This window comes from Phaethon aethereus, assembly GCF_964289735.1.
Source record: "Phaethon aethereus genome assembly, chromosome: 1".
In the NCBI taxonomy this organism is placed as follows: Eukaryota; Metazoa; Chordata; class Aves; order Phaethontiformes; family Phaethontidae; genus Phaethon; species Phaethon aethereus.
In genome coordinates, this window is record NC_138575.1 from 17809329 (window position 1) to 17835413 (window position 26085).

The 26085-nt window shown below is 40.0% G+C and overlaps 1 protein-coding gene across 1 annotated transcript in view; it reads left to right on the forward strand.

The window, feature by feature from the left end:
- GRAMD4 (GRAM domain containing 4) overlaps positions 1-26085 on the forward strand; it is a gene marked incomplete at both ends in the record, with an annotated part of 78257 nt that overhangs the window by 41985 nt on the left and 10187 nt on the right. Inside the window, 9 exons of the mRNA XM_081999610.1 lie at positions 8261-8381; positions 16260-16321; positions 18242-18374; positions 18861-18886; positions 20970-21061; positions 22606-22697; positions 23699-23747; positions 24595-24666; positions 26016-26059. Coding sequence (XP_081855736.1) covers positions 8261-8381; positions 16260-16321; positions 18242-18374; positions 18861-18886; positions 20970-21061; positions 22606-22697; positions 23699-23747; positions 24595-24666; positions 26016-26059 — 691 coding nt within the window. The remainder of the gene's footprint in view (positions 1-8260; positions 8382-16259; positions 16322-18241; positions 18375-18860; positions 18887-20969; positions 21062-22605; positions 22698-23698; positions 23748-24594; positions 24667-26015; positions 26060-26085) is intronic.

Below are 26085 nucleotides of genomic sequence, written 5' to 3' on the forward strand. Positions count from 1 at the left end.
AAAAACTCATGCAAACAAGCAAAAGGCCCAGCCACAAGGCCATTAAACCATTAAATGGACAAAGCAGGGTGTTCTCAAATGCAAAAAAACCTGAATAGTTCTTCCTTCAGATTTCCTCCTTTGATGACTTGGTTTTGCGTGTGGTTTTTTTCCCCTTATCTGATTAGCAATTGGATGTCTTGCTTTTTGTCCCCCATCCATAGACTGGTTGGGTTAAAAAAGTCATCATATGTTTTTAGCATTATTTTTTTCTACACAGTGATAGCTGAGCAAAGATCAGCTGAAGATAAAGTAGTTCAGGATGAGTCTTCTGGAACAATAGGAAGAGAAGTTTTTGAGGAAGGAGGAATGAGAGTTCATTGAGGATTAGCTGTGTAGCTGAACATGTGGATAATGCATTTTGGTCCCTGTATAGTAGTAGATCATTTGAGGTGTTGGGTTTTTTTGCACTTACTCTTGATTTTACTTTTTCCACACAAGGGGTTTCTTTGCTTACCTAGGACTCCTCACCACTGAATAACTAAGTTGTTGAATGATACAAAAAATATGACAGAAGTTCACTCTTGCTGTGGGGAATTTCACTATGACACTAACTGCTAAAAGTTACGGAGGTGAATCAGGGCTTGTAGATGGCTTTGTTCCCTCTAAGTAGTGAATGTTTCCACTGACATCTTAAATTGTACTCTTAGAAAGAGGGAACTGTAATTGCAATGTATTGGGAATAGTTTTTGTATAATACTCTCTGTGATGCTGTAACGCTGGCTGCCGCTCCACTCCTTAGCACTGTGCAGCATCCCTGGCAGAGGAAGTCCCTGCACTGGTTCAGAGGTGGTTCAGAGGGTCCTGCCACAAGTCCCTTTTCCTGTGCTGCTGGAAGAGTACCTCTTCCTGACCATCGCCAAATGGGATGCTGGGCTCAGTAACTCTTTTATTTCACTTCATGTAGCTGCTAAATGTTCATATGACAGTTAACCTCCTTGATGGTGTTTCACAAAATACCTATGGCACGAAAAATAGAAAAAATCATTGTTCTTGTCTTTGTGCCTGAATTGTCACCTCAGAGTTAGACAAAGTCCAAGAGCTTCTGCCTTCAGTTTAACAGGACCTCTCCTTAATCTACTTCTTTTCTAAAACTAAATGGTGTAATACAGAGTTTACATAAAACATACTTACCAAAACAAATTCTGAGGAAGCGCTTGGCAAAAGAAGGATCAGTGATGCTAAAACCCATCATTATGCCTTGTCAAGTTCCTTCGTGGCTTTTCTGAATTAAAGGGAATAGAAAAATAAAAATCCAGAGTAGGAACATAGGTTGGCTTTAGTCTGTTGGTGTAAAAGGGTTGCTGGACTTAAAATAATGTGGATTCCTACTTTTCCAGCAAAGAATGTGAGGACAGTGTCTGGGAAAAAAACAGTGTGAAGAACTCTGGCTTAAAATGCAGTCAGTTTACGGTGTTGTACCTAATAATCTTGGTAATAGTATCTGGTATTGTTATAGTAGGAAAGAATTTCTGAAACTGTGATCAGATAATGCCACAGTTGGGCTGCATCTCCCACCCTCTTCCCACTGTTGCTGCTGACATGACTCTCTAGACCACTCATTGTCCAGCTGGAAGAGCTATGAAGAACAAGAAGGCTGGTGTCCATTTCAGAAGCGACCACCTAACCACACAAGGCAAAGGAAGGGTTAGACAGTCAACCTGAAGTTTGGGGCTTGAGAAGGGAGGTTTTTAGGTTCTTCCTTCTTAAAATGCTAAGAGTAGTCCTCCTAGGCAGGTGAGCTTTGTGCTTCCCAAGTGAAGTGTAGAAGTCCAAGCATGAAAGAGGACATGAAATTAAGAGGTGACTTAAAGAAGAAAGGACCGCTAATAAAGTGGAGCTGCTAGGGCGATGGCTTAGGCAAGCCCTTTTTTTTCCCAAGCATCTGGCATGCAAAATAGTAGAATGTCTTGCGATGTCTGGGATTAAAGGCAAATGTTTAATCTGAATCTTTTGGATAAATTTGTGGTAAGTCTTTGGCAGTCTCTTTCATTCTCAAGTCACTGGTGGAAAGGATGTAAGTCTTGGGGAACGAGAGTCAGAGATTAAGAAGAACAGGTAACAAATATTATACAATTAAGCTGTACCCAATTATAGCTATGAATTGTGAACTTGTCTCCAGAGGACAACATTAATTACAAAATAACTGTAAACAGGAGAAAAAAAAAACAGGTTAGGCATTTCTGTTGTGGGTCCTTCTTCCATCGCTGTTTGTTGGTCAGACAATGTTCTTCGTATGTCTTTGCTGTGTCACAAGTGGTGGAGCTGTTCCATGTCTTTCAGAGCACTGCCATTTGCTGCTGGTGTTTAAGATAAAGATAAAAAGCCCTTCAATGTCTATGATGATGATGAAAATAGACATGTTTTCAGACTCCTAACTTCTTGTTAGTAATGTCATATAGTTGGTTTACTTGGGACAAACTTAAAATATTAGCTTTTTATAGGAGTTGGGAGCCTGACAAAGGCAGAAGCTGTCTGTGCTGGAGATAACTTCCAACGTCTGGCTCTGACACTGCTGCTGGCCAGATCCAATTTGACAGTGTGTGGTTGGGATTTAGTGTGTTTAGTACCAATTCAATGACGTACTTGAACTCTAGTAATGTTCAAACAGTTGTAGGGAGATTTGCCATAATTAACATAGACGTAGAAGGGTTATTTCTGTCTTGTTAAGTACTGGTGTTTCCCCTTGTAAATATGACAGGGTGCATGTATGGTTTTTGTCATTTCTAGGTTTTTAACTCTATCTCCTTAGATCTGACACAAAACTGATTTGGTAACTAGAGGCAGTGGTCTGCAGTCTCTAGCTATGCTCTGAAAGATTTTATTTTTTTTTTTTTTTTTCCCCAGGGGGAATTTTGCAGTGTACCTGTAGGCCTACAAAGGAATGCTGTTATGTAAAACAGCTACTAGGAGACTCCCTAATCCACCTCTAATCCCCGCATTAAGGGAAACATCCGCTTTACTGCACATGCAGTATTGACTTAGAAATCCAAGTTGCTGCCACGCCCTTCCTGACGTAGCATCCTTCTTTTCTAAATGCTATTCAGATACTGTTCAGTCTCATCTGGGCTAAATACTTCGGTATTGAAGAGCGTTGTATCAAAACATTTCTTACAAGCTTGCGTATTCTGGGGAGCAAACTGAAATTTTTCACTTGCTCTAGTGGCTGATGAAATACGATGATGAAAAGAAATGCTGGGTAGCTTGTCTTTTAACAATTACATGGTTATCAACTAAACGTTTTGAATTGTTAGGTCTTCAAATTTAAACGATCAAATCATTCAAGTGCAAGTGTGACAGTTGTGTTACATGTAATGAAGGATAAAATGCTGTAGAAAACCTGAAATGGATACATTTTTTGGTAAGTTGTGAGACACATTGCTGATGTTGGTCTTTCCTATGGGGTCAACTCTCCGAGGGTTTACAGTGCCATAACATGCAAGTTAATGTAGCTGAAACACTATTGTTTCCTTTTCTTACATTTTTCTCTCATTTTTAAAAATGCAATATTATCTGGATATTGTCCTGCTTTTCTACGCAAGTTGACTTTGTTAGACAGATTTTTAAAGCATTTTTCAGGGTCACACCTGCTGTCACAACCTAAAAGGTTACCCAGCCTGCAGGTATATAGAGATTGTGACTGTGGGTTGGTAGGGTTCTGTAATATACAAGGACATGGAGGTTTTTTAATCTAAATTTCTCTACTTTATTACAGATTTCCTCAAATACTGCAAAAACTACCACTAGCAACTATACCTGTGACTGATAAAGCAAATATGTATGAATGAAAAAATATATTTGCATACAATATGTAAAACTGTTATAAATTACTGGCAGCAATTAATAGTATGGCAGCAACCAAGTAGGTTGATACTATTATTACAGGTTACTACAAACTTATCACTAGTGAAGTAAACTTATCAATAATATAGCAGCAGAAACACTTATGATAGATTACTTATATGCATATATAGATGTATGTTCACAATAATACCAGTATCAAGCTTCTTAGACAGATCTCAGAAGGTGCTGGCTCATCCCAGCGGGAGGACAAATCGATCCCAGAGGGGAACCCAACCATCCCAGAAGTGTGAGGACAAACCAGACCCTCCCTGGTGAGGGTCCAAGATCTCTTAGAAACTTTGTGTGGAGAGTTCAACCTATTTAGGAAAGGAAAAATATATGCAGCACGGGAAGTTCTCAGGGGGAGAAGCTCCATTTGGATAAAAATTAAGTCATTTTTATATCAGAGAGAAATAAGGAGGTGTAGGGCACCACCACTTCAGATGCTGTTAATTTCTATTTTTCACCCAGAATAGCCAATATATGCTTATGTTTTCTGCTCTCTCAGTCCAATTTTCGTTTTTCCAGACTATTTTCCTGTCCTTGCAGATAGAACAGCGAAAGGCAGCTTACTTTCTCAGGATGTTTTCTCCTTTTTCCAGGTTATTTTTCACCTTTTCAGATGATAACTTGCTGTTACAGTTCCTTGTTTTTGCAGTTACCAATGGTTCTCAGGATGTCTCTGGTTTCTAGGTACCCAGCTGTGTATTTCAGAGAGGCCAGCTGCACTTCTCAAGGATGCTTGTGGTTTCCAGGCTTGTTGGCATTTTCTCCACCAGTATTCCAGCCGACGTTTTGTTTTGTTAGTAATTTTCCCCTTTTAACCAGGCCACTTTTATGGCTGCTCACATCACCTGCATGTTCAGTTAAGACATGCACTGAGCTGCTTGTAATATTTTAATGTTTCTTGCCCAGCAGGAGATAGAGAGTTGAGATTTATATGCCTGGGAGGGAAATTATGGAAGCTGATTAATCTTGGACCTGAAGCTTGACCTTTTGTGTTTCACCCTTTTGCGTGTGTGTGGAGCAGGGAGAATATTTGAATTTTGGTTGTCTGAAGATGAAATCCAAGGAGCACTCCATTCTCATCATCAAGGATAGTCATCTGTAAAACTCAGTAGATAGATACCATGGTGAAATGTTGTTACAGGTTCTTCTCATGGGTCCGTGACCTATGTTCTTTCTAAGAACTTCACTCGTTATGCAGGAGGAGCCCTTGGGGCTAGGGAGATACCTTTTGTAAATTCAGTTCAGCCTGGCCAAATTGTAGATTATTTCAGGGGAGAGAGCAAGGAAGAACATTTCTTCTCCCCTCCCCACCTCTGTGGTTTCTGTTGCTTAGCAAACTTAGAGTATTTAACTAACCAAACATGGAGGTTTTACAATGCCAGACCACACTGCTGCCAAAGTAGCAACAAATACTGCTTTAAAGAGTTGGAGAGGCCAGAGCAGTCATCATGGGGCAGATTTGAATTGCATTCATATACGTGAAAGTTAGGAAATGCCATGAAACGTGAAGCTGTGGCAGTCCTTAATGATGGGATGCTTTATTTTTCTTTTTGTTTTACAGGAGTTCTGCCTCATTTGTTGTGTACCCTTTAACTCTGCCTCTTTCCGTAAAGAAATTCTCTCTCTGGCACTGCTTGTCATCCTAGTGATCAAGTTTCTTGGGAGTTCTCTTTTGTTTTTAATAAAACAAGATGTAGCGCAGGCAAAACAACTGAAATTGTGGAAGTTGGAAGATCTGCGTAGACTTTCAAGGGCACTGAGGTTAAGTTACACTACTTGTGGTTTTCTTATGTACACACAATACATAGTCACTTCCTCTTTAAAAAAAAAAGAAGTACATAATGAGGAATTTTTTCCCCTTTAATGGTCTTGAGAAGATAACATCCCTATCAAGCTTTGGAACTTTTTGTGATATCTTCATGATATTGCACAAGCTCTGGTGCATTTGAAGTGCAACAGATGTATCCCCTCAGCTGTGTGCATGCTCTTGTTCTGGAACAAGACGAACCCTTGAAAGTAGGGTAAGCTAATTATAAATGTAGTTTTCTTATTGGATTTAAAATTCCTTGTGGACACATAATTAGGAACAGCTCCATGTATAGGTATGCCCTTATGTCCGTATCTTTCCATTTATTTACAGGAGAGGCAATACCTGCTGCAACAGTGGAAGTTCCCTACCCTGCCCTTGCGAATAAATTTCAGTTTTAGTTGCTGGAGGATAACTTGTTTCTGTGCTCCAGCTCTTGTTTCTGGGGTCACTAACAACGCATCGGTAGCAAGATGACAGCACTCTTTTTCAGTTTACTGGAGTTCAACCTGTAGCCTCATGGTGGAAGCTGTCACATTGTACTGTCCTCTTGATTCATGTATCTTTTTCCCTGTCTCTCCTAATTCTGTGCTCTAAATCTCTTAGTGCTGCAGGAATACAGATAGCTACCACCACCTAACTTGCACAGTGGATAAAATTATTGGAGATACTGCACAAGGGCCTCCTGCAGAAGGGGAAGAGTTTATCAGTTGTTCTGGATACGTGCACTTAGAGCTTCAGACCTTCTCAAAACACTCAGAGAGGCTCAGATACAAAAATTTTCTGATTATCAAAGATTTACAAGGCAATATGTGAAAAGAAACAGAAGAGATTGCTGGAGGATGGAACATAATCTACAAATCTTGTAAAACACGTAAAGTCTGAACCCCTGTATCTGTGTTGATAGTGGAATTAGCAAGTATTTTCTGTTCTGATTTGCTTTAAGCTTGAAGTACACCTGCTGTTCTACTACCTGTTGTGAGATTGAGATTAAAAACCAGCCCAGAGACCAAAATGTAGACTAATTTTCTTGTTTAAAAAGAAAAACAAAATAATTCCCATTTTTCTTTTTGTCATGTCTCTTGTATACCTATCTGGGAAAAGTGATCAGTGATAGTGACCGTGTTGTACATCTGGAATAAAGAAAGGTCATGAACCTTTTTGCCAGTGACAAAAAAGCAAGGCTAATTAGCCACAAAAAAAGCCTTATGCATAGTTGATACTGAGTTCTCATGAAAAAAGTTGTAAGAGTGTGTATATGTGTTTGTATAAGTAAATATGTGATGTGTGTGTATATATATATGCCGTGGTTTAATCCGGCAGGCAACTAAGCACCACACAGCCACTCAATCACTCCCCCACAGCGGGACAGGGCAGAGAATCAGAAGAGTAAAAGTGAAAGAACTTGCGGGTTGAGATAAAGACGGTTTAATAGGGAAAGACAAAGCCACGTACACAAGCAAAGCAAAAAAAAGGAATCCATTCACCACTCCGCATGGGCAGGCAGGTGCTCAGCCATCTCCAGGGAAGCAGGGCTCCATCACATGTAACGGTTACTTGGGAAGACAAACGCCATCACCCCGAACATCCCCCCCTTCTTCCCCCAGCTTTGTATGCTGAGCATGATGTCATATGGTATGGAATATCCCTTTGGTCAGTTGGGGTCAGCTGTCCCAGCTGGGTCCCCTCCCAGCTTCCTGTGCACCCCCAGCCTCCTTGCTGGTAGGGTGGGGTGAGAAGCAGAAAAGGCCTTGGCTCTGTGTGAGCACTGCTCAGCAGTAACTAAAACACCCCTGTGTTATCAGCACTGTTTTGGTCACAGATCCAAAGCATAGCACCATACCAGCTACTGTGAAGAAAATTAACTCTATCCCAGCCAAAACCAGTGCAATATATATTTATATATAAATTATTACATGGAAGTTAGTAGGGCACACCGTAACCTCGGAAGAGGGTAAAAATCTGGACTTAGTTCCTCATCTCATAACTCCTTCTTAAAACTGTAAGATACCGAGGTCCATAATGGGGCCATCTGACTTATGTAAAAATAAAGGAGTGCCAGAAGTTGATGGGTAGAGGGTTATATGACATCATGTAACTTTATATGAGTATATGGTTGGGGTTTTTTCTACCCATCGACATGGGGGAAGAAGACAGATGCTTTTTTTTTTTCTTGTTATGACCACTGGATTTAGCAATAGGCAGCATTTCCTGCTGATTATTTCTTTTGGGGAACGAAGGGTATGTCACGTTTTATTTAGATAAAGGTAGCTTGTACCAAGGGCTTCTTGTTTGATACATTGCATCTTGAAAAGAAAACTTTAAAGTTGTTTTTCTCCATGCTTTAACAATTGTAACTAAACATTATGTACATGATACAGCTGTGTGCTTTTTATTAAGACTTTCTAGCCCTCGATTACTTGGTTTTTCTGGTGAATGTATTTGGTAGAGCACAGATTAAAAAAAAAAAACCCACCTTATCTGTCATAATTAAGTTTTAATTTTCTTATATAAATACCTCAGGGTAACTAAATCTTTTTTTTTTCCTCCCTTAATTAACAGAGGAGGAGCTCAGGAAGCTGAGAGAAGAAACAAACGCTGAAACGTTAAGGCAGGAGCTAGAAAAGGAACGGCAGAGGAGATTAGAACTAGAACAAAAAGTCAATGAAGTACTTAAAGCAAGGTAAGAGAAATATCTTCACTGTGATGCTGAAAGCCACTTGAGATCTCTGACTGTCTCCGAGTTCTGGTGAAAGCATCCATTTCCAGCCTAGGCTCTCTTAAAATAAACTAGTAGCTCACAGTGGGAGAAGCTGTCTATGTTATCCTGTAAAAGTACATCTTGTACACATGTGTACACCTGAATTACTTGACCATACATACTGCCCTTGCTACAGAGGTGTCCTGACACTTGTCTTGTTGGGATATTCTTCATGTTCTCTGATGCCCTTCCTCTGGGATCTCACCTACCTGGAACTATCAGCATGCACTCTGTGCTACTGAATGCCAGACCCTTTGCCATGCCATTGCATATGCTCTGCCTCTTCAAAACCAGTGTCATCTCCAGACTGCTCAGTCCTTGTTACTCCTGTTCTAGCAGCAGCAAGGACATCCCAGTACCACAACACAACCCTAAGTGTCTGGGAGTGACTGGAGTTTGAGCCCTCCTTGCCAACTGCAATGACAAATGGAAACATTTGGAACTATATCCCGAACTCCTTTCAGCCTTGAGGACACCCACCTTCATGATGCAAAGCATCACATTTGATGTTGTCTCTCTTTAGTCTGCCTAGTTGCATGGACTTTAGATCTTAAGACCATAGCAGCTGCTTGGTGGCCTTGTTGGTCTAGGCCACCTGCATATGTAGCTGCCTGTATTATCTTCCTCAGCAGCAGCTAAGATTATTTGGCTGAGCAGTAGGATCTGGTTCAGCATCAACTTCTGTCATCAGGAGATAGTGCAGGCTGAGTTGGTAATCTTGTGTGATAAGCACTGCCAGTTACTTAGAGGTGACAAGCAAGAACAAACAAGCAAATCTTTTTGCTTGTATATGAGGTTTCCCAGTGCCATACAAACTCTTCCCAGCCTGCTGCTTCCTTCCGTACTCATCCTCAGTGTAAAAATGCCTTCCTAGTCAGGCCAGCAGTCCGTGACCACTGGTATTCTGTAGCAATGGAAATAGGAGCCATTTGTAGGAAATAATGTGAGCCTACTTGTTTTCTGTGGTCTGTTTACCTTCTACTGCTAATAGAATCATAGAATCATTTAGGTTGGAAAAGACCATTAAGATCAAGTCCAACTGTATACCTTACACTGCCAAGGCCACTGCTAAACCCAAGTGCCACATCTACACGTCTTTTCAATACCTCCAGGGGTGGTGACACAGCCACTACCCTGGGTAGCCTGTTCCAATGCTTGATAACCCTTTCAGTGAAGAAAATTTTCCTAATATCCAATCTAAACCTCCTCTGGTGCAGCTTGAGGTCATTTCCTCTTGTCCTGTCACTTGTTACTTGGGAGAAGAGACCTACACCCACCTCACTACAACCTTCTTTCAGGTGGGTGTAGAGAGTGATACGGTCTTCCCTAAGCCTTCTCTTCTCTAGACTAAACAATCCCAGTTCCCCCAGTCACTCCTCATAAGCACTGTATTTAAGGATATCAGAATGTATATTGCTGCCTTTTCATTTCAGTATCTGTTACTACGAATTCATTTAACCCCCTCTTGAAAGTGCTGGAGCTATCTACCACTGGAAGCTATGGAAGCAATACGTTACAGAAGTCCACTTTTGACTGTAAAGAAGCAATTTATTTTCTTTCATTTTTAACAGATTTCTTAGTGGTTTCAAGAAGTGTCCCACAGTTATAGAATTGTGAGATTTGGTGAATAACTGTTCAGCATTCAGCTTGTTTACCACCTTTGATCAGTCCTTTCCTGTCTTACTCTTCTCCAAACTGAAGAGTACTCCATCCCTTTCACCACTTCAGTTGCCATTCTTGAACTGTTGTGTCTTAAGATGAAAAGGCTGAGTTCATGCGGTATTCAACCTCTGGGTTCACCAAGGCCTTATACAGAAGATAAATTAGGCCTTCCCTCTTATCCTCAGTACCCAGTACAGGGGGGTTCTGTTGTCTGATGTTTCACACTGATGGTTTTCCAAAATTACTGGTTTTATGCAAGGTTGGTCCATGTGCAGTCTTGACCTGAGCTGCCAAGTTGCAAGTTTGAAAGGGGCTCTGTGAGGTCTTTGTGGAGGAATCTTGTTCCCAAGCCAGCCATGTGACCATGCAGTGGGAAGGTGATCTGGATGGCTCTGATCTGGGGGGTTTTTTGGTGGTGTTTTACAGTTGCTCTTACAGCTGGGAAGTGGGAGTGCTTTTTTATCACCTGGCTGGTGTTTGGTTTTATGCTGGCTGGCCTGGCTGTATGCACATGTATTTGCCGGGTTGAGTGGGCTACTCAAATGCCACTTTGTAGATCCATCTTTTGTAGATGCAAATTCCACCTGCTTGTCTTTGAGCACAGTACAGGTTATACCATTAACTCTGACGTGGGCCTTTAGGCTTTGTCCCGAAAGCAGGTATGCCAGGGCTCTAGGTCACATGCCAGAGAAGGGGGAGAGCGATCCCATCATTGCTGGGAGTCCCGGAGAAGGATGAGGAGCTGCCTTCCTCTACAGGAAGGTACCCGTCATCCTGCCCTATTTCAGAGTAATGAGGGTGGCCCAGTGTCTGATGTGGCCCACTGCAACTTATGAATACATGTGTTTTACAGAAAAAAAAGTTTTAAGGTCTTTGTTTATCAATGTTAATGTCAACATCTGTACCTTGTTGGATTGTGGACAACAGCAAATCCCTGGCAGATGTGCCATTGCTAAATTAAGATAGCATGACCTGTCTGCTTCAATGCTGTATTCCCATTTAGATATCCTAAGGATTACACTAGCCCTTTTAGCTTGGGTATTGCACTTGGGGATTACATTCAGCCAATTATCCCCTTTATCTAAGTTGTTTTCTAACTAGTCTTGCTAATATTCCAACCTTTTGGGGACAGTCAGGTATATGTAAGATGACAACAAAAAAAGGCTTTGAAGACTTTTCCCAGTTGCTACTCAAAATAAGAAGAATCAGGTTGCCTGTAGTTTTTCCTTAACTTGTGCTCCATTGCGTGAAATTCTTTTTCACTGCTTTTTGTCTTTTTGCACTTTTCTGTAGACATTTTAAAATCCTTTTATTAGGACTACAGGCGAAGTGTTGGCTGACACAATCAAATACATAATAGCCCAAATTTATGCCTGATGGAAACTTAATTTTATTAAGCAAAGTTACCACAGAAAGTCATTTCTGCTTATGTCGACAAAGACAAATTTGCCCTGCTTCTCAGTTAGCTAATTTTTCATATAATCTTTAAATGGATAGGCATATAAACATGTTTGCATGTACTCTCCTTTTTGCTCACAGAAGTGAACTGCTAATGAAAACCAAATCATGCTGTGGTATAAGAAATTATTTTAATAGTTGCACCATTCAAAAGTATTTGTGAAGTAGATCAGTACAGGTAGCTATATAAATACATGCTGCAAAGTGTTCAGCAAGGAGAAAACATTGAGCTAACAATCTAGATTTATCTTTTTTGGGGTGAAGAACAGGGGCTTTTTTCATTTAATTGTTCACAGGGAGGAAGTTTAGTGGAAGAGGGTATTTAGTGGTTTTGTTTGTCATGGTGTTCATTGTCTGTATGTCTGGGTATTCAGAAACATAGTGGCCTCAGCTGGAGTTTTCCATAGATGCACTTGGGACAGCCCAGCATTTGGTACAACAGCTGAAGCTTATGACATTTTGCTGGTGGAACAATGCATAAATAATTTGGAATAGTCTGTGTGAGTGACGCTTGTAAATTGTGGGCTGTTGCTTCCCTATTTTACAAATTGTGAGCTAGCTCTACTACACAGAAAAGAAAAAAAAATTAACAGAAAAAATGAAGTTTTGCAACAACACCTACTGACAAGCTGTGACTTATGCAAACCTTTTTATTAGTATCATTGTGAGCTATTTTTAAGAGGAGAAAATAGACAATGCTTCTGCATAAGCCACTATTCCTTCTGTACCTCTTATCTTGGTTAACGCTTCCTGGCCTCCTGTTAAATGACATTGTCTTCCACACATGCAATGTTTTGAGCATGGCTGAATTTGTCCATTGAGAAGATGCCTCAGCTTGAGATTGCTCTGGAGGCTGGAAGCGTTCCCTCCTGGAAGGATCCCTGTCAGGCTGTGACTCCACACAGGTAGCAAGAACCTAAGACTCAGGTCAAAATATCTCGCCCGGCTGCCATGCCATGCTGGGATTGCTGACACGCGTACATCATTGCTGACATACCCAGTTGGCTGAACTTTGTGTGTGCCTTTATTTTTAACTTACTAGATTTGGTGACGGGCTGCTGCTTGTAAAGTAGCTCCTGTCAAGAGTTTATTTTTAATTCTTTTTTTTCTGCCCATGACCATTTAGATGTTGCACAAGTTTGGGTTGATGATATTTCTTCTGAAACCTTTTATTTTGTTTCTGAAACTACCAGTTTAGGACACTAGCCATGTAAAATGTGGGAGTATCTGGTGACAAGGACAAAGGTTTCTGAAATGTTTGGTGTATTTTAATGGGAAGGAGATGCAAAATACATGAAAATGTTTTAACTCAGTTTTGTGACAGCTCCTCAGGCTAAGCAGCCATGTATAGTCGAATCATTAGTCTTTGAACTAGGCTGTGAAAATAACTCCTTTATGCTTATTTTTTCATTTCTGAGGTTGTAAGATGCTTTTGATAGAAGAGCATACACATTCACATTGCTTTGAGCAATAAGAAAGATATAACAGCCATGACTGGCTTCCACAAAAGCTGTCAAAAGAACGGTGATGGGTTGCTTGTGAACTCAGTACTCGGAGTCAGTCTATAGGAGACTTGCTTTTAATGTGTCTGAGAACATCCTGGCAGCAACTGGATGTGTTGTGTGCAGCAAGTCCAGTCTGCACACAGTTGTGGGGGAGGGTCTGTTGATTCACACACGCCTCAACTCTCAACTGTGTTCAACGCCAAAGATGCACAAACCCAAAATGTTTAGTTAAGGTGGGTGGGCTTCGGCATCAAGGCTCTCTTAACTTTCGTGTCATACATGCAGCTACAAAAATAATCCTTTGATGCTGTTCTGTGGGGCAGCATCAACCGTGTGCTGGTCATTTTTGAATGCTACATGTCTACTAGTTGTGAACAGCTCCAACAGTCATGTTTCCCTGACTTTAGTATATATTAAAAAAAAAAAAAAATTGGCACATTTGTGTTTGTCTTCTCCATTGGCTGTAGTTGCTCTTACCTGTTTTAATCAGCCTGTGCTGATTAAATGGGTGCAATCTCTAGTTGCATAAACATGACCTAGCCTCAGGTTGTTGGCGTTACCAATCACACCCTTTTTTCTGGGTGAAAAGCATGGGCCCAGAGGAATTCATGCAAAACCTGCATGCATTGTTCTGGGGACCATCTATGTTTTCCAGCCTTTTAGCTATCTCTGGCATGAGGAGTGGTTCAGAAGCTGTGGAAAACATAATTCCTCCCCTCTGTCAGTGGTCTTGATGTACTGGCTGGTTCAACATGACCTGATTTTGGGACTGAGTTTCCCAGTGGGTGTGCAAGCCTAAACAATTAATTCTAAACTTCCTGGTCCAAGTCTGTCTGAAGTGGCTAATTATAACCTGATTCACAGGTGCAGTAATGAGCTGTCATTAACCTGATGATTCGTAAAGGTCAGGTTCTTCATGGGAAAGGAGGAACAGGCAGATGGCAAGTAAGGCATTGCCAAAAAAATGAAACAAAAAAGCACCAAGAAGGGCTAAAGCCAAACCATCATGTGCTCCTGATGGAGCCCAGTGAGGCTGCTATCCAGAACTGCTTCTTGATGAGATTTTTTGAATTTTTTCCCAAGAAACGTGGGGAGTAATGATGTTGTGCTGCTTCTGAAAATATATCCCAGCGTGTCAAAGGAAGACCCAGCCTGACGGCTCTGACAGCTGGCAGTGGTGGGATCCCGTCTCAGCTCTGTCACTGGAGCCGTTTGGGTGTGACACCCCCCCAGTGCATTCACACGACTGGAGCAGGTAGAGTAACTGGCTCCTGCCTGTGTGAACCTGCTTGTGAATGACTACCTCCTTTCTTCCAAAATGTGTCTTTAGCTTCCGTAAAACACGGTGGCAGTGACAGATTGAGGATGAAAATGCTCACCTATATGGTACAACTGTCTGATGTGCTGATAGAGGAAAACAAGACTGCTATATAATGGTTCATGCAAATTTGATCATGTTAATTGTTGTCTGTCTTTAGAGAGACAGAGCTGGAAATGGAGGAGATGCAAGGGTGTGGGGGAAGCAGTAAGGAGAGGAGGAGGTTTTAGGTGGGGAACCTGTGGTTTGTATAGAAACTGAGAAAAAATAGCACAGAAACCAAACTTAAAGTTTAGCTAGAAAAAATAAACTGGTGGAATTTCAGGTGGCTTTTGAAAAGGAGAGTTGCTGCAAACACATAAACCATGTGGAAAAGTCCTAAAGAGGTGTGAAAACAAGTGGCCTTGAAAGCTGAAGCCATTGAATTCAGCTACTGCACGTTGATAAATGTCCAGTTATAATTCTAAATCAGTAAATTATTTCTAAATGTTCCTTTTAGAAATGAACGAGGATGTGGAAAGCTCATTAACTATGGGGAGTGCTTAGGAAGGAAGGGAGGTAATTAATTCTGTAGTTTCTCCATCATACTTGTTCAGACTGTACAAATTCATAATGGCCTTTTCTGTGTGCAGAGTACAGCGAGATCTTTCCCTAATGTACTTTCTAGAGGAACAGCAAGAGAGAGAACTATATATCCATCTATATTGCTGCCATTGGCCCAGTACAGTGGGATCCCTCTTCCCGCTTGCCATTTGCTGACGAGCATTGCACTCAGTTCCCTTCCTGAGGAGCAAAAGACGAAGGGAAGCTTTGAAAGCACCTCTATTGTCTGATAAATGAGTGATAATGAAATCGCACGACTGACATGTTTTTGATTTCAAGCAGTAATCTTTTGAGTCATACAACTCCCTGTCAAGTAAAGCTTGCTGCGGCTGGTGTTATGTTGTCAAAGCTGCTGCTTCATTAGAGAAATCTTTCTATAGGATATCTACATTGATGGCTGAAGACTTTTGGACTGAAGCCTGAAGTGTTCTCAAGACAGGTTGGCAGTTGGAGGCTGTGGATAGTGCAACTATAATTTGAAGCCTTGCACATGTGCAGGATGGCAAAAGCATTTGTGTTTTCCAAAATCTATTCACTTTTAATGCATAAGAATATTATTCTTGACTCATTTTGAAAGATGAGACCAATGATGCCTGCTACTTGCCACTTATTTTTAGAACATTTTTGTCGCAGTTTTTCAGACCCTTATTTAAATTTTGCAAGTTTTTAGAAAGATGTTTTAAATTGGTTGGTGTCTGTGCATTTCAAGAGCTTACAACATAACATTTTAAATAGTTCTTGACACCTGTACCTCTCATTGTGAAGATGAGTGGTGGCTGACTCTAGTAACGATGGCAGAATTCAAGTTTCATGCATTAAACTGTGGTTTTATTCTACTGCTGTGGTTATCAATTTATGATACAGAATCCCTTTTCATTTATTACTGTGCAAAAAGTTGGGGCTCTGAAGAGTTTTCCTGGCAGGCATTGCAGTGAATAGGCAACACAAGGGCCTAAGTAATGCAACAAATTTGATACTAAATTATTTAGTAGTTGTAAGATGAAATTGAGCTGTTGGTGACAGGAAATGGCTAAACCACACTTCTCCTTGCAGTGGATGGTATTTCCCTGGATCCTAAGTGCAACGTGCAATGAATATTTTAAATCTTGCAAAAGGGCATAAGTTTGGTTTTCTCTTGGCATGGTTGTATTATCTCAAGCTATGGAAACCATGGAGATTCTGGTCCTCCCTTTACCTAAAAGGGAAAAAATTCTTCATCTGTAGCATTTCATGTTGTTTCCGTTTTCTTTGTAGGACGGAAGAGGTGCCTGCCCCTCAGCAACCTGCAAAGCCACAGACACAAGCCAACGGAACAGGTAATCTTGGCCAGATCTCTACTAGCATTTTGATTCAGTCAGACTTTTTTTACCCCTTTTGTTTGATCTTTAGAAGATCAAATCTTGCTGGGTCCTTAAGCAGGCTTCTGAAGAAGGCAAATATGAAAGACCGTTTGAGCAGCTTCTTGCGTCTCTGTACATGATTCTTTATTTCCTTTTTGTAGTTGACTTTGCACGCCTGAGCAAGGAATTTATTTTGTATTGTACAAAATTGTAAAAGCCTTTAGGAATGTAGTGAAACTTGTTGCCTGACTTCATCATTCTTGCATGCCCTGCTGATCCTTGACTTACAGAGAACAGGTGTAATATGTAGGAAAGATGTTCTATTTTGTTGTAAACTGCAAAAGCTCTTTTATGCTGTTAGCCAAAAGACATTCTGGAGAAAGAATAAGCTTAAGAGTTACTCACTTTTTTGGACACCTCCACCCATTTCTCAAGCTGGAGCTTATTATGAATTCAATAATAATGTGATTTCTGAACGAACTAAGGCAACAAGCAGATTCTCCATCTTTCAGTACACTTAAGCTTTCCTCCCCGCACCTCTTGATTGAGACAACCACTCAGGCCTTTAATATGCAGATTAAATTTGAAGTTGCTCCTCCTGTACTCCTATAATGTCAATACTTTCTGTTATGTGAACTACAGCCAGCCATTTTATTTCTGTCTTGTATGCTCAAAATTTCTTAGTACTATCTGAAGTATTAGTATGTGGGAAGCTACTTCATATTTTTTTTATTTTAAATGTAAGTGTTGTCTCAGCTGTAAACTGCCACTAAATTCCTTGTTTTTCTAGGTATCACTGCCATTCATTAATAAACAGTTTGATTCTATTTTCTGAGCACCTGTTGCCTGTTGTAGTTGGCTGATTGATCTTTCATGCCTTTGTTTAATCATATCTTAATTTCATGGAGTTCTGTACTAAGTTTGGTCCTGGAATAGTTGTGACATTGTGACATTGCTGTATTGACTTGCCTTTCCAAAGAATAGTCAGTCTATTCCTTCTAGACAGTGATTTTCTGAATTACAGGTAAAGCAAAAGGTCATTGTTTTGTTCTCACCTGCGCTGCCTTAAGGCTTTAACCCTTACATTATTTCCATATACCCATATGTTTATGTTCTATTTTTCCACTGAAACTGACATGCAGGCAGTATGCATTGCTTCATTACTTTGCCATATAAGACTTTCCAGGCAGTATTATGACTAAATATTCCATATATAGAAATTGACATATACAGCATAGTTTCTGTAGCCTGGCTTTAGAAAAAGAAAGTGCATGTGTTATATGTATGTATGTATGTGTATCTATCTATCTATCTATATGTGTGCACAAACACACAATCTTTATAGCCTATAAATGGTTGGAAAGTGGTAGTAAAAATGCCTCTGGCAGAATCTTGCTTAAGTTTCCACCTCCCTTTCCTGTCAAATTTGTGTGGCTGCAAGGTGTTTGTCCGGCACACTGCTCAGGAGTGTTTTGCTTTACACTTGCTTTTCTCAAGGTGATCCTTCAGCACAATAGGAGCACTGAGATTTACGTCAGTCTTTTGTTTACAGGAACCTTTTAACCAGAAAAATGTTTTTGCAGTGTTTGCTAAAAATTCCTGTTAGGATGTTTAAGTAATCTCTGTACTTCTGGTAATAAGATGCTTCTATGTGCTGTACTTAGAACAAAGTGGGAGTCACCTTCAAGCTTACTTTACCAGCTTAGTGCAGTCAGGGTTTCTGTGCAATGGCAGAAGTAAGCTGCATAGTGAGTTCCCGTGAAGAATGTTGGTGAAGGACAGGAAAGCTGTGCAAAGTCAGCTTCCCAATGAAGCATGGTGTGCGGGAGTGGGGGCAGGCTTTGTATGAAGATGTCTTCTACTGTTATCCTGATAATTAGCGCTTCTTTTTTCTAGATAAGCGTAGTCACACAGTCTGTTCAAGACTCCAGAAGTGGTTTTGTGATAGATTTGGGGAGTATGTTGAGGACTTCAGATTTCAGCCAGAAGAGAATACAGTGGAAACAGAAGAGCCACTTAGTGCTAGAAGGTAAATCTTTAACTTGATTGTGAGAGCCAAATTGTTGGCTTCTTTACAAGTTCCTTTTTAAAAATATTTTCTTTTTTTTACAACCTTTTACATGGTTTGAGCGAGTGTGTGCATAACAAGTAATAAAGCTGAAAGTACAGAACCATCTCAAAAAGTTTGTGAATCCTTTGGCCAAAACATGAAATCTGAAGTTTATCTGCTGTCTGAGGTAGAATAAGAGTTATGTTATTTGCCAGGTGGTGTCATATGCCTCTTGAAAACTGCGGACAAAATCTTAGTTAAGCCGGACAGCTCTTACATTTCAGTTTTTGGTCTGATGCAAGGTAGGCTGTAGTAGTTACTAGAAACGCATTTCATAACAGGTAAGAATGAAGTTTATGCACAAACATCTAATTTATAACTGTGAGCAGTATTTCAGGGACTAAATGTACACAGCTGTGCACTACTTGCCTATTTAACGAGTTGCTTTTATCCATTATTTTTCAGGTTGACTGAAAATATGAGAAGATTAAGTAAGTACTTAGCAGTATTACATTTTTTGGAACTAAAAATAGATCTTAATAACTCTATTGGGAGGATTGCTGTATTTTAAAATACAGTGTTTTGAAATACTTCTGCCAGTTCATAAGCAGAAATTATTCTGAAATCCTGAATTAGTGTTTGGAATGCAAAGTAACTTAGAGGAGCACTGGTAAAAGCTTATCTTTGAATTCAATCTTGAATTACATAGGGTATCTCTGAACCAAAAATGTAATGTTAATTAAAATGTGTGAACATGTAATGAATGAGAACAGATTATTTCACAGAATCGTTAAGGTTGGAAAGGACCTTTGAGATCATCAAGTCCAAATGCCATTTGTCCAATGGCAAAAGTAGTAGTGTTCATACACTTATGCCTGAGCTGCTTGTAGTTTGCTTACTAGTCTATCAGCTTATGCTTTCGAAGAAGGAGGGGTTGGACGATGCATACCCTGAGTGTGTCTTGCATTTCTTTCTCTTGGATAGCTGATAAATTATTTTGGAAGGTGGAGGATGCAAGATGGCAAGTTAAACAAAGTAGTTAAGCCCTCCAAAAGTTCTGTGCTAGCCTGAAAAAAAAAAAGGCTGATTTGTGCTCCAAATCGTTAAATTATTGTAGGGCGGGAGGTGAAGTTGAAATAAGGGTCTATAATCTCCATGTAAGGTCAGCTTTGTTCTCCTTATTCTAATACTGGTATTCATTCTGTTTTCATTTGGAAGAATACTTGTGACCTGTTCTCCATGGTGGATGTTCATTGCCTTCAGAATAACTTTTAAAAAGGCAGTATTAAGCTTAAGCTTTGAGTGGTTCTTAACTTCCACTAGGTGAGCCACAAAACCTAGATCCCTGTTGTCCAGGGGTGCCTGACGATCACCTGGAGCTCCCGAGACCCTTGGTTGCTCTCAAGACCCCTGTTGTCGCCAGCAGTTTCCAGGTGTTGAACTTCCCTGCAGGTTTGGTGTAGGATGGTGGAGCAGCACTTGGGTGTGCCCTTCCACTTACTTCATCTGCTGCTTTGGTTGTGCCACTGATGCTCAAGGAAATCTAGTCCAGGTTGTTTAATTACTTCCCGTAGGAAATGTATGAAGAATAGCTGAATTTCAAGCTAAACAAACTATGACAGCAACTCACAGGCTGTCTTGAGGAAAGCTTTCAAAGTTGTGAGCTGCACTGCAGACAAGGGTGCGTACTCCTGGGGCCCCCTGTGCAAGCAGAGTCTTCAGTCTTCTCGTCAGGGAAGGCAAAACCGGTGTGTTCCAGCAGAGAAAGCAAAGGTCTTCTTGCAGCAGCCCTCTCTTGCTTTCTTGTGTCCCCTAGCTAGTTTGCCCAAGTGGTAAAAGAGCTTAGAGGAATAGGAAGGGTAGAGGACGAGTGTTTTTTAAGGAGCTGAGGCAGAGCTCCTCTTGCTGCCTCTGGCTAGCTGTGGACACCTGCGTGTGGGAGTGACGCCTCTCCTGGCACAGGTTAGTCTCCCGTGCAGTGACAGCAAGAGCAAAGGTCTGCAGAGGAGAAAAACATCTTCAGGTGTTAAGGTCCTCTGTCTCTTGGTTTAGGAAGAGTAAGCAGCAAAGTGCTATCAGTGGACAGAAATTGCAGAAACGTAGCCAAGAAAGATCTATCCTGGTTTTAAGCTAGCTTGGTTATGGTCAAGCAGCAGCAAGTTGTTCCTTAGTGGCTTGGAGTCCAGTCAGGTTGATTTACCTTGTTTTACAGTGGGATGAACTGACCTGTGCGGAGGTCTTCAGGGTAGTATGAACAGGGCTCAGAACAGACTGCTGTCAGCATCCAGGGTACCCTTGTAAAGGATATTGTGGAGTTTTAAATTTTTTTTTCCCTTCACTTAGTTTAGACATAACCTTTGTCTTGAATAACACTTGGTTTTGAAAATACATTCCTTAACTAATTGTTCAGTTACATTGATGGGTTTCATTTTTCTTAATTTGGATAAGCCTTTCTACCATTACATGTCTTGAATGTTCCTGTTAATTTTCTAATTTGGTTGTTTGTCAATTACAAGTTATTTAACTACTGCCAGCTAATTCTAACAGTTGTGGTTTTTCTCCGCTTCTATTTAGAGAGAGGTGCCAAACCTGTTACTAATTTTGTGAAGAATCTTTCTGCCTTATCAGACTGGTATTCTATCTACACTTCTGCTATTGCCTTTATTGTAAGTTATCCTATTCCTCTAGGAGTATTAAGAACTTTAAAAATTTATTATTTACTGAAATTCATTGAACCTGCCATATCTGAGTAGGGGTTGTGCTACAGTTTAAGTCAAATCAAATAGTTTATCACAAAATACTAGTAGCTGTCACTTCAGTTACATCTCACAGCCACTTAAATTGTATATTCTGGGTTTATTGTAACATGGTTTTGTAACTGATAAAGTAACTTATAACAATCTGGGCATTGTTGTCTCATCTCTTGTTTTCTGTCTTCCAGTCCTGTAATTTGATGGTTACTTCAGCCTCTGCAAAATCTCTTCTTGTCTAGGGCTGAAATGCTGATAGCAGCTATGTTTGATAAGAAGCTATCACTCACCATCAGTGCACTTTGTCATTCGTTAGGATCATGCTTACTGATGAGAGACAAAATGCCTTGATTTGTCATCATTTGCATCATTTAATGTGGAAACATGGAGTATGTGAGCTAAATTCAAGCATTCCCATGCTATGTAAGGAGGTTTGCATGCCACAAAGTGACATAACTATTTAGTGGAGTTTTGATTTGTTTTCCTGCTAATTGTTTTGGTCACGGTGTATATAAAATATCTTGATATCGAAGGAAGTTATTATCGGTAGTTGTAGCTGAATGAACCTGTTTGGTGAAAATGTCACATACCTTTTCATTAAATGGTCCCTCCCTGTAAGTTATAGAGCCCAATTTGATGCTACTTTGCACGGCACAGCTGAAGGAATATTGAGGAGGAGACTTTCCCTGCCTGGTGTCTTCTGTCTGTCCCTTCTCCTAATCCACTGATTTTTCTCTCACCCCTCCTGACAAACCCATTCTTCAGATAAAAGCTGAAAGAAGGAGCTTCAGTTGTTCAGAAAGCTCTGGGACCTTGGAGCCAGAGCGATGCTTCATTTTGGGGTTATCAGTAAAAAGCCTAACGTCTCTTGGCAGGGAGGTTGTAGTCTCTGTATTTTCAGAAGCTGGGAAAGGGACAGGATACCTTTTGAAGCACTTCATGTTTGTACTTTTTAGGTAAAATAAAACCTGTTTTCCTGCAATCTTTTTAAGCTTGGTAAAAACATGGGATTTAATTGACCTGAAATAATAGAGCGAGAGTTTATCCTGTTGCCCCGTATGGGGCTAATTGTTACAACTTTTCTACTACACCATTGCTTCAACTGCCCTGGGTGAGGTTAGACCACATCATGGTCGCGTAGCAGATTCACAGACTTCAGGGTTTACTTCTTCTTGTTCCTACCCCTTCATGTAATTGCAGTGTTGGAAATACTCAATACTCCCTCTCAAGCAGGTGAGAACTAGTTAAGTGTCATCTCTGGAGATTTGGTTCAATCTTAGTTTTGACTGGATGTGTTGTCAGTCATGGTGTGGCTAAAACATATTAATTTTTGTGATCTGAATTGCATGATTCTGAACCCAATAGTACAGTGGGAAATTACACTTCATGCAACTCACTGTACCCCAATTTATAATCCACATCTCTTTTTTCTTTTCTTTTTTGTTCTTCTTAATCTGCAGATATACATGAATGCTGTATGGCATGGCTGGGCCATTCCTATGTTCTTATTTTTAGCAATTTTGAGGTTGTCCCTAAATTACCTCATAGCCAGGTATTTACTTAAATACTATATTATTCTTTTGTAACGCTTTGCTTGAAAGGTGTTTTATTATTCTTGCATTTAGTTGTAAACTGTTATTTTTTCTAACATTGTGAGTTAAGTCTAACAAAGTGAAATTCAGACTCTAATATCCTTAATTTCATTGCTCAATTTCTATAATTTTTGACTATTCTAAGGAATTGTCTTCGTATGCCGTGACTTAGGTCATCATAAATGATGCTGCAGGTTCTCAGACAAATCCCTCAGCATGTTAAAATTCTAAAGTAAAATTTTGCAGCATTCAGAGTAGTTGCAGAACGTCACCTTAAATATTGAAGCCTGCTGCTTTTCCCTGGAGAGAATTTTCACCTAGGCCTAAAATTGCAGTTTTTCCTTTATCAGTAGCTCTTGACATACTTTATCCAAAGCATCTTCCATTTTTAAATCAAGTCTCTATTAAAAATTAAGATTTTTTTTTAAATCCACATTTTATGTACTGAGAGAATCTTTTTAAAATTATGTTTTGGGCTGATGGTGTTTTCCCCCTTAAAATGGTGGAGAGAACATTAATGTGTGTATTTTAAAATAATTTTCAGACTTCTTAACTGATACTTATCAGTACTTATCTGACACTCTTTTGTTTGAAAATTGCTGTTAGCAAATAGGGTTCTGAATAAGTTGATGTAATTTTGTTCACATGAAAAAACAAGAAAAAAACATTTACTCTGCGCACACAGTTCACTTTTGTAAAACCCGCAAGAAGTGATTCTGTGTAGTATCTACCTAGCTAATATTTTTTTTTTTAATTTTTATACATTTAAAACTGTCTATGATTGGCCAGTTGTGCTTTTGTTATGCTGTGGGTTCTTCATTAATTTGGGGGTTATTTTACTATTCTTTGAAGCTATAGTGCTTATTGCAGAAAATTGCTTTTTAACCTCTTACAAACAATCCGTGTTGGCAGGTGGAGAAGAAGTACTTGCTCTCTTTAACTATTTCCATAACTTCCATAGGGGTTGGAGAATACAGTGGAGCATTGTGCCTGAAGTTTCTGAACCCGTGGTAGGTCTTTGATTGGTTTGACCTTATGCCTATGTTAAAAGTTGCACCTTTAAAACCTTCCTCTACGTTTATGTGGGTAGTTGTGAAAGGAAGGAAGAGTAAGGTGCAAATAACAACTTTTTTCTTTCTCTTGCAATTTAGAAATCTTCACTAACAGCACTCTTAGGTTTTGGTGTTTCACCCTAAAATATTCCAAACTTGAATCACATTTCTGGAATCAATGTAAATATGCCAGCTTGGGACAAGTTAGATCCTGTGGGATCTTCAAGAAGCCTTGCGTTCTGTTTTCTTTGTAACATTTTGAACTTAATGTTTGCATACCCTGCTTCAAGCAGGAAGGATTTTAAGTGTTAATGTAAGATGGAGCTCTTTGAATTTCAAATATTCCATTAAGAGTTAGTGATGCCTTGCTTCCAGAATACTTCTGTTACTCTTAAAAGGCCAATAATCTATTTAAATAAATAAATTAAAAAGTTTTAGATGTAAAACTTCTAACAAAAATGACATTTCTGGGCTAGACCAGAAATAGGTCAGTTTAAGCATGTGTTCACAGACTGAAAGTCATTGTAACTGTGCTGCTCCAAAGACTTACTGTGTCTTTCACAGCCTCATATTGGTACATTTGCATATACCATGGAGGAAAAGCATCAAGAGGTAAAGATAACCATCAGTGAAAGACATCAACAGTAGATGTGAAACAAGGGAGGAACTTGGAAAATTTAGAGACTGTTTAACGTGAGAGGTCTATTGCCAAGAATGTTGAGCAATCGCCTTTTCATGAGGAGTTTTGTAAAATACCAGTTTCAGCTGAGCTAAAAAATAATGGTTTGTCTCTTTCTTGCCCCAGGAGCCACCAAAAGAAGACCTGACCGTGTCTGAAAAGTTTCAGCTTGTTCTAGATGTGGCTCAGAAGGCGCAGGTACTGTGCTGCTCTCAGACCTCTCTGGCTGCTTCCTTATAAACAAGGAGGTTTATAGCCTGCGTGGTCGAAGGATATTCTTACGCAGCATATGAAAAAAAACACTCAAGCAGTATTTTTCTTGCATAGGAATCTTTACCTACGAGCAATACAGATCTCAGTAAGATTCCTGGAGCTTCTGAAATGACATGATGCTTCAGAGAACTGGTTGAGGTTCTCCAGCCACAGCTCTGAGCAAGGTCTGGAGGGGAACAGAAGTGGTTTCTGACAGTTTTTCCCCACTTGAGCTTCTGATAATGTAGATCAGGTGGCAAATCTTATTGGTGTGCTGGAGTGTGGATCCATACACCAAATCTGCTAGTCGCAAAACTGGTGTAGGAGATCCTATTCCTTCAAGATTTAACTGAGGCTACTGTCTGTTTAGTTGTATTATTTAGTTTGTACAGAAACAGCCTGCTTTAAACACTACCCCTACCCCTGCCCTGAAATCTGCTGCATGTGTGGGAGAGGGTGAAGGAAAGTTTTCTCCCAGCTCCGTCAGTTTGATGAACTACCCTAGCAGCTGAGTGACACCACCATCCAGTTAAGTGCCACCTTGTGCTGTGTCTAACAACGTGCCGATGCTAAAGTCGCTTACCTTTCTCTTGCCAACTGTGTACACTCATCTTCCTTCTGGTGGTGCTGCATATGTTTATATGAACACCTTCAGAAGTTTATTGGGAAGATGAAATTTACAGGTGCTGTGACAGTAGGGATTGGTCAGAGACGACGGATGAAAAACCCTCTTAGTCCTGAGCAGGGGTCAGTTTGCATCAACAGTTGCTGGAATTACATGGCATCTAGTCACTCCAAGGATGTTTTTATAATTCTATAAAAACCTGATAGTGGTATTTTTCCAAAGAAACTGACAGTCCAACACCTGCTGAACTCAGTAACCATTTCCTGAAATTTCAGTGCTCAAAATGTGTGAAGAAACTTCCAATTTTGTTACCTACTGACAGAAACTCTTAACTTTTCAATTTTTCTTTAAATTAAACATTTTAAGTTTTTGCAGTGATATAAACACTTTCCAGGAATGACAGTGGCATCAAATAGCTTCTTCACTTCTAACAATCAGTCATGAGTTATGGAGCGAGGTGTTAAATGAGATGGAAGTCATCGAGTATTACTGTTCTGTTTTGTATATACTCAGTTGTGAAGTACATAAACAGCTAAAAATGAGTTAAAAAAAATCATGTCTGGGAATTGCTTATTACCAACAGGGTAAGATGACTCTGTTGGTTTCTATTATGTGGACAAAAAAAATAATAATGCAGGACTTGGTTTTAATTCTTTTGCTTCTTATGCAGAACCTTTTTGGCAAGATGGCAGACATACTGGAAAAAATTAAAAAGTAAGTTATCTGACATGAGTCTTTTT